The sequence below is a fragment of the Brassica rapa genome, chromosome A03 (genome assembly GCF_000309985.2).
Source record: "Brassica rapa cultivar Chiifu-401-42 chromosome A03, CAAS_Brap_v3.01, whole genome shotgun sequence".
In the NCBI taxonomy this organism is placed as follows: Eukaryota; Viridiplantae; Streptophyta; class Magnoliopsida; order Brassicales; family Brassicaceae; genus Brassica; species Brassica rapa.
The window spans coordinates 18,088,586-18,097,842 of record NC_024797.2 but is presented as its reverse complement, the minus strand read 5'-3'; the positions used below and the strand labels follow the sequence as shown (position 1 = coordinate 18,097,842).

The window sequence follows — 9,257 nt, the reverse complement described above, 5'->3', positions numbered from 1 at the left end:
TATTTTATTATACAATAGCATTATATAAACAAAAGATTCATAGTTACGTGCTCCATAATTCATAATAACTTCATATAAATTGTTTTGGACATTTTTAATCTCTTAAGATATCGCATATTCTGTTTCAAGAAACGTAGTCTTCAAATTGTCTTAAATAAACGTTAAAAGAATACTTTACAAAAAGCAAAACAAAGAGAGTCGTAATTACTTGCTCCGTAATTTAATTTTTGATTTGTTTCTTGCAAAAACATAAACCATGCATGATCAAACTCTAGAGTTCCAATAAGCAGAATCAAGCTTAACAGGGTAAAGATCACCGGCGTTGGCCGTGGACGTAGAAGACGACGTGAATGGTCCGTCTGTGGTTGTAGTCTGATCAGTCACATTCGTCATCACCTCTCCACCTATCATTGCGTAATGCTTCTTCATCGCTCTCACGCTCTCTTCGTCTTTCTCGTTTCCTCTGTTGAATGAAGCTTCAAGAAGCTTCTCAACATCCACCGTGGAGTGTCCTTCGAGCATACTCACCACGGTCGACATAGACGGTCTGTCCGACGGAACTTGACTGGTGCAGAGGATCCCAATATGGATCATCGTCTTTGCTTCTTCTCTGTTGTAATCTGTTCCAAGCCTCGGGTCTACTACTTCCATCAGCTTGTTTTGCTCCCTTAGAACATGTACCTGTGGAATAAATCAAGATTCAGGTTCATGACTTTCTTGTTCAAATGTGTGTTTAGGGTTTAACCAAACCAGTTCTGAGTATAGCTAGATGAAACATTCTTATATGGTCCCAAAGTATTAGCGGTTAATATATATTATATATGTATATATATATTTTTTTTTTTCTCTGCTCCAAATGAGTTTTGAAAATATATGTTTACTCATTGTTTCAAACCCCATAAATCTTAAGAGGCAAAAAATAACTTACCCAATCAAGGAGGTAGAAGGTCTCGGCCTTAGATTGTGCGCTCGTGTTGCTTCTTCCATGAACTATTTCAAGAGCCACGACGCCAAAGCTGTATACGTCTGCTTTATCTGTCAAATGACCTCTCATAGCATACTCTGGAGCCATGTATCCACTGCACAACAAAAGATTGCTTTGGTTACAAGAAATCTAAAGAGAGATTAAACTTCTTTGTGATTGATTGGTTGAATGACTCACTATGTTCCTGCAACTCGTGTGCTCATGTGTGTGTTTTCGTCTTCATCAAGCTTTGCAAGACCGAAATCTGAAATTTTTGGGTTAAGTTCCTTGTCCAGCAAGACATTAGTGGCTTTGATGTCTCTGTGTACAATCTTGAGTCTTGATTCCTCGTGGAGGTAAGCTAATCCTCTTGCTATCCCGACGCAAATATTCTGCCTCGTTGGCCAATCTAGCCGTATTTGAGTCTCTTGAGGACCGAAAAGTGCTCTTGCGAGACTGTTGTTTTCTAAGTACTCGTAGACTAGCAAGAGCTGGCCACCTTCAACGCAACATCCATATAGTTTAACCAAATGTGGATGTTGTAATGCGGAGATCATACCAATCTCGTTCAAGAACTCTCTGTTCCCTTGCTTTGATTTAGATGATAGTTGCTTCACTGCAATTACGGTTCCATCTGTCAACTTTCCCTATATTCATACAATGGACAAACCTTTCTTATTCCTTTTCTCATAAAAATGTCAATAACATTATGATGCTAACCTTGTGTACAGGACCAAAGCCACCTTCTCCTATTTTGTTTGCTGGATCAAAGTTGTCTGTAGCAACTTTGATTTGCTTCAAGGAGAAGGAACTAATCTGGAAATCCAAGTTCTTGAAATCTGAAAGTGAAGCAACACCGTTAAGTTTTGGAAGATACATATATACACTTTCAACTAAAAATGGATGGTTAAAGGTTTAATCTTTATAAGTACCCTTCTCCATCTGACTCTTGGGTCTCAAGCAGCCTCTCCACCATAAAATACCTCCGATTAAAAGCACAAGAAATACCGTAGAAGCAACTACAGCACCAACTACAATGCCAATAGAGCTTCCAACTCCAGTTCCAGCGCCAGCTTCCTTTGGAGGAATAAAATCTATAGAAAGATCATGGGAGATACAATCAAGAGACAAACAACAAGGAAAACAACACTCAAACAAAAGTTAGTTTTGAGATTAGCAAAGCTTACTTGGATCTACTGATACAGCTGATATGAGAGAGCCATATACACCTCTTGAAGGAATAGCTTGAGTTCCTTTACCAGCCCAAAACAATCTTATTTCCAACTTCCCATTTGTTATCATAACTTGAAAACTCTTAACAACAGCTCTTCCAACACCTTTTGCCTCATTCACAATATCAAAATCCTTAACCTCAAGTTTACCCTGCATATTACCACACACGCCAATATCTATAAGAATCACAATCTTTTCAAATATTATAGTCTCGTCTATGTAATATTTCTCATAACTCTAATATCATAACACATCATCGTTAAGAAAAATAGTTTAGACAAGTTTAAGTAAGTTACCTGAACGTATATGTCAAAGAACCGTCTTCCCAAACTACCATATGTTTCATTGTCACTGAACATAATTTCAGAGAAATGAAGATTAACTGTGTAGTTTCCTTCTCCAAGACACAATGCATAGTAAGTAAGGGAGATGGCCGAGAGACGGGCATGTGTATAAAGCCTAGGTTCTGCTATCTTAAGCTCTGATCTATTTGTCCATAAGGTTACTTCTTTGGGAGACCGATCATCATCTAAGAAGTTCCCGGTGTTGCTAGAAACCCAACCGTTTCTACTGTTATAGAAGATTGGTCTATCTGATGTATCAGCATCATACTTAGTCCCGTTGATTGTTAGTTCATTACCACCACAGTTTATATGAAGGCCATAGAAAGCTGACAACATAAACAAAAGATAAATCAGATGCACTACTATATTTTTAGCTATATGGTTAATGTAATTATATAGCTTCAAAGACTTACTCTTTGGACATATGTAGTTGCTCAGACAAGAAACGTTTGAGCTGTATCAAAGCATAACAAGTTTGGTGTTAGAACCAAAGCTTTGATAAGTTATTAAAAGAAGAAAAGAGCTTACTAGTTATTTGCCACTAAAGGGCTTGTGCTTGAAAACATATTCCTGTATATAAATAGAATCAAGAAACTGTAAGATGTTTTTAATGAATTTGAAGGTACAAGAAGCTTGAGTTTTTATTGTTCTTCATACACAGAATTCTTCTGACATTCTGCAGTTCTTGGATCTTTGGAGAAGTTATTGTAAGTAAGATCACTGCAATATAATTATCCAGTTTTATCAATACAAAGAAATTTGTTTTGTATACATGTAACGTTAAAGAAAGGAAAACTCACATCTTGTCTCCTTTGTCTACCATCCAACTTGGTACTTCCCCAGTTAACATGTTGCTTGTAAAATAACTGCAAGATCAGAAAACAAAACTTAAGCTGTCAACAAACCATGAAGAAAGAAGGGGAAATAATGGGAAAGAAGAGCATCATACATGTTATCTACATTCGAAAGAGCGCTATATGTTTCTGGGATTGGTCCACTTAGTTTGTTAAAGCTAAGATCTCTGCACAACAACTTTCACAATGTCAGTTTGAACTATTGTTCATAGTTTGTGCTTGTAGAAGAAGAAAAGAGTTGACTAACAAGAGCTTTAACGTTGTGATTGATCCAAGATAAGCAGGTAATTCTCCTGTAAGATTGGAGTTCCTAAGAATCCTGCAAACAAACAGCGAGTGGAAATGTAAGTTAGGCTCAACAAAAGTGGGAAGAAACCATTACTGAATGTCAGAATGTGTTTAGTCTAAGGCTCAAACTCACAATGTCTTCAGCGATGTCATGTTTTGTAGTGGTGGAAATGGAGAACCAGGTCCATTCAAGTCGCTGATTCTCCTACAAAATTTTCGAATTTGGAAAAATGAAACAGTAAATATCATTGACAGTAACAATGAATCCGGCACGCAAAGTTGTTGTACTTACAAGTCTGTTAACTTTCCAAGAGGACCAATGGTACTAGGAATCGTTCCAACTAAACCACTTGCTTGAATTACCCTGTAACAACATGCATCCATATAAACATTCTACAGCTTTATAAGTAACCAATACCGATATGCAAAATCAGAGAAAATGATTGCTTGCTTACAGTTTTCCAAGTTCTATCCAGTTCTCGATGAAATCTGGTATAACTCCAATAAACTGGTTGTCACTTATACGGCTATAAAGCAAAAAATAACAATGTAATAGAAAGGTCAGAATCTTCAGCAAAACACATTGTCTGGGATCAAAGAAAAGTAGAGGAGTACTTACAAATCAGTTAACGTAGTAAGTTTTGAAAATGTACTTGGGATGTCCCCGGTCAAGTAGTTCGAGCTAAGAAGTCTACGAAGAGAAAACATAAAAGTTACTACTAATGTTTTATCTAGATTTTAAAGATATGTCAAAAAGGGTTGTAGTAACCTTATTTCCTAAAGCATTATTGTGTAAGTGGTAAGAGAAAAAGTATTGTTGTAAAAATATCTTTCCATTTTTATTATTTTCATTTAGTTTTATACAGTAATTTTTTTACATCTACACCCCGGTCAGTCACTGCATAGTCTCATCTTTTGTAAATACCAATAACTTCTAGAAGAAGTAACCTTTTTCAGAGTACTTGGAGATGGATTCTTACATTCTTTCAATTTTCTGTAGATTCCCGAGCTCTGGAGGTAATTTCCCTGAGATCTGATTGAATTCCAAGACACTAAAAAATGTTCAAGAAAACAAAAAAAACGAATTATATATTAATTAATTACATGTATGATTGTCTGAAACATTGTTGAATACATAAATGTCAAATAAGTGTACTTACAGGCTCGTAAGAGTTGTAATGTTTCCAATCTCTTTCGGGATTGGACCACTTATCCGGTTTCCAAGCAGTGAGCTGCATTTTATCATCCAACAAAGTTACTCAAATCAATCTATACACACATATCTATCTATGTAAAGTCTAGATTAAAAAAGATACGTACATGTTTACCAGTGGCAAGGTTCCCCATTCGGGAGGAATGGAACCGTTGAGATAGTTTCTAGATAGATCACTGCAAGCGGAAGAAGAATGTGACAGTTAAGTTAGTTTATGAAAGATATTGGTTCTGGCGGCAGATATTGTAATAATGAGAACGTTAGAGAGCTAAATATTTTGCTAGTCAAGTTCTTACATCTCTTGCAGAAAAGGAAGTCCAGCGAGCTCTTTAGGAAGAGATCCTTGGAGGTCTTGTGCTTTGAGAACTCTGTTTCGGCAAGATTTTAAGAGGGAAAAAGAAGAAAGTATTAGCTTTTAAAAATGGTTTGCAAAGTATAGGTCCATTATGTTTACAGCCCAATAGCATTATCATTAAAGCAACATGTTAGAAATAATTAGACTCACGGGCGCGTTAAAAAGGTCAATAGCGACAGCGCATAGATTTGTCTACATTCAGACAACTAATTTACTTTGATGGTAGTAGTAGCCTAATAGGGCTTTAGAAAATGAATTTTAAAATCTTTTAAAATTAAACTCACTATAGATTGTGCACTTAGATAAATACCTAAAATAAGTCTATAATGGTCTTCACTTTCACTAGAAGAGTCGAGCACAGTTGATTTTAGTATTTAGCTAATTATAGGATCTAGTGTTGGTAGGAGCGCAAATACTCTTGAATTGTGTTAATTGGTTAATAATTAATAATTTAATCACTTTGATGGTAGTCTAGTAATTGCCGAATAGGAGAACTACTACTTCGACCAAGTCTAATTTTTTTTCTTTTTAAGTTTATCAATAATATTTTGGATTTCTTCGTTGTTAATAATTTAATATAATAATGGAAATGAAAGTTTTATAAAAGGAGATAAGGGTGATGATTGTTTCACTAGATTTTAGTTTTAGTTTTTGGTTTTTAGATTTTAGTTTTTGGTTTTTAGATTTTAGTTTTTGGTTTCCAGCTTTTGGTTTTTAGTTTTTGGTTTTTAGTTTTGCAGTATTTTTTTATTTTCAAAAATTAATTAATAGATTACTTTAAAATAATACAACAAAATAGCCATAAATATTTAGATTTTACAATTAAAACTTATCAAAATACTGTGATTATTATTTTAAAATAAAATACAATATATATTTTAATTATTATATTTTTATGAAAATATATTATATAAAATATAAAACATAAAATATATATAAATTACACAAAATTTAAAAAAAATTAAATTTTGAAACTACTTAGAAATTTTTCTTATATAAAATCTTTTAATTTTAAAAACTTGAATAATTAGTGTTTCTTATATAAATATTATAAATTATACAAAAATAAAAACACATAAAATTATGAAACTAATTATAAATTTTCTTATATAAATTATTTATATTTTCTTAAAGTTGAATGGCAATTTTTATATCTCAGGATTATACAATATATTGTATTAATAAAACATATTATGTTTTTATAATATTTGTTATTTTTAATGTAACTAATAATTATTAAAATAATTCAATTTTTTGTTTATAGAAACTAATAGCTAAGTTTTAAAATTAAATAATATTATTTATAAAATATATAAATTGATTTACAGATATGAAACACAAATTAAAATATTTCACATTATTGTTTAAATAATATCTAATGTATAAAATATTTTATGATAATTTTATTTTTATGAAAATATTATTTATTAATTATTAATTAATTAAAATATAGTAGTTTCTACAAAATAAAATCAAAATTCGTTTTTCTTCATAAAAGCTCCCAAAAGTTGGTTTTTGGTTTTTCTTCATAAATTGGTTAAACTTTTCAAAAACTAGTTTCCCTAAATTTTAGGGAATCTATTTATTGAAAATCTTGATTGGATGAAAAATGGTTTCTACAAAAACAAAAACCAAAAACTAAATCAAAAACTACAAACAATCAAGCTCAAGATATACTATATTTTTGTATATAGGGAGGAAGAACGAACATGCTGGTGACGTGGCAAACGGTGGAGGAGCAGTTACAAGTAACGGCGTCTTCAAATCCTTTGCCGGCGTTAGGATTTCTCCAACCACCATCAGAAGAAGTGAGGTCGCATGGATTGACATTGAATTTCCAGTTACTCTTCTTCAACGCCGTCGCTACGGCTCTTAAAGCATCCACTTCGAAAAAAAATCAAATCACAGATAATCATACATTGACTAAAACATATGTAACACCCTATAATCATATAACTGATTACATATGATATACCTTCTTGTTTTGGTAATGTTTGAGAATACGCGAAGTCGGAGAGAATGAGAAAGAGGATAAAGTATGGGAAGAGAAGTAGATTGAACGACATTATCGAAACCAGCGTTTTTCGGTGGTGTGATGAGATGCGATGAGGGTGAAGAATTGGTTGGTTTGTCTATGTGACGAATTGGGGAGAGAGACGAAGATATTTGAGAAATGGGGAGAGAGAGATAGAACGATAAGTAAGTCAACATTATTAAAATAACATTATGTAAGTTTTAATATATTTTTTTGGTCATTTTATTACAACTTGCAAACAAAAACTATACAAAGTAGGCCAGTTTGAGAAAAACAAAGGAGGCCAGCGAGTTATTGAGCATTTTCTCAAAATAATTGACCATTGGTATAGATATTCTTTATTATCCTGGCATATGTCTTATTATAAACAAAAATAACTATAAAAAGTAATTTATTTTTATTTTTGTTTATTCTGTTTTCTTATCGAATTTTATCTATACTATTAATTGAAAAGAGAATTTTGCTGATTTGTCATATGCTCCATAATTTTAGGATAAATCATTAGTCTAAATAATAATTATTTAAAATTATATATATATATATATATATATGATTATGATATTTAGGATAATTAATTAATAAATATATATTAACTAATTCTACCAATCTATATACTATTATTTAAATATATTTCTCATGATAATTGGGGTTGTTAATTAATAAAAAAAAATATATACAGATTTTACTGATAATATCATATTCAGTTTATCTTATATTTAGTTTATGATTTTAATGGCTCCATGAAATTTCCCCATGTTTTTTTATTCTTATTATCATGATATTTGGGGTTATTAATCAATAAATAAATATTAACAATAGATATTTTTAAAAAAATCTACTGATAATATTATAATTAGCTTTATCTTATATTTATTTTATGATTTTAATGTCTAATATTATAGCAATATTTTTTATTCTTACTAAAAATATTGATCCAAATACATATTATTACAATAATAAATTATAATTAGGTTTATCTTTAATTTTAGGATAAATAATTAATTCTCATTTAAATTTATTTTAATATCTATATATATATAATATTATATATATATATCTGACCATGATATTTAGATAATTATTTAATCAATAGGTATTAACCAATTCTACCGATCTATATATACTATTATTTAGATATGTATTTCTCATGATAATTGGGGGTGTTAATTGATAAATAAATATATATATATATATATATACATATATATATATATATATATATATTAACAAATTTTACTGATAATATAATATTCATTTTTTTCTTATATTTATTTTATGAATTTAATGGCTACTATTATAGCTATGTTTTCTTATTCTCATTATCATGATATTTGGGGTCATTATTCAATAACTATATATTAACAATAAATATTATTAACAAATTCTAAGTAATATTTTAATTAGGTTTATCTTACATTTAGCCTATGATTTTAATGGCTAATATTATAGCTATGTTTTCTAATTATTATTAAAGATATTGATCCAAATACAGATTATTACAATAATAAATTATAATTGGTTTATCTTTAATTTAGTTTATGATTTTAATAACTAATATTATAGTCTTTTTCTCTATCTCTTATTATAATTATAATCTAAATATATATTTTTACAATATTAAATTTAAGATTAATGTCAAAATATCATAGAAATATATATCATAAAATATAAATTATATACATATGCTAAATAATTTATATATTTAGAATATTAAATAATTATATTCCTAACTAATATAAATTAATTTATATTTATGGATTATTTTGGTCTACAAAATCAAAATATTATCAAAATAGTACGTTACTAAAATAGTAAATAAAAGAATAAAAGTATTGTTATAATTATGATTATAATAGTGAATTATATTATGATTTAAACATAAAATAAGCATAATCCAAGAGAATACAAATGTAATATTTTGAGATTTGTTGTTTTTCTCATGGTCTTTAAAATCTAAATTATTAATAATAT

At 30.0% G+C, this 9,257-nt stretch overlaps 1 protein-coding gene across 2 annotated transcripts; it reads right to left on the bottom strand.

Moving 5' to 3' along the window:
* Window positions 1–137: 137 nt before the first annotated feature.
* On the bottom strand, window positions 138–7,992 carry LOC103859591 (probable leucine-rich repeat receptor-like serine/threonine-protein kinase At3g14840). Of its 2 annotated transcripts, XM_009137149.3 has the most exons (23): window positions 7,227–7,965; window positions 6,961–7,135; window positions 5,193–5,264; window positions 5,004–5,072; window positions 4,844–4,915; window positions 4,664–4,735; window positions 4,303–4,374; window positions 4,139–4,210; window positions 3,976–4,047; window positions 3,817–3,888; window positions 3,643–3,714; window positions 3,491–3,562; window positions 3,342–3,407; window positions 3,199–3,261; window positions 3,070–3,111; window positions 2,955–2,995; window positions 2,494–2,867; window positions 2,152–2,347; window positions 1,897–2,058; window positions 1,685–1,803; window positions 1,163–1,611; window positions 929–1,079; window positions 138–681 (listed from the first exon to the last, which is right to left on the bottom strand). In XM_009137149.3, exons 1-23 carry the CDS (start codon window positions 7,315–7,317, stop codon window positions 265–267), a joined length of 3,063 nt encoding a protein of 1,020 aa, XP_009135397.1. In that variant the 5' UTR covers window positions 7,318–7,965; the 3' UTR covers window positions 138–264. The 2 variants fall into 2 exon arrangements, with proteins under 2 accessions (XP_009135397.1, XP_009135396.1); XM_009137148.3 differs by having other exon boundaries at window positions 2,494–2,995; window positions 7,227–7,992.
* Between the last annotated feature and the right edge of the window lie 1,265 nt (window positions 7,993–9,257).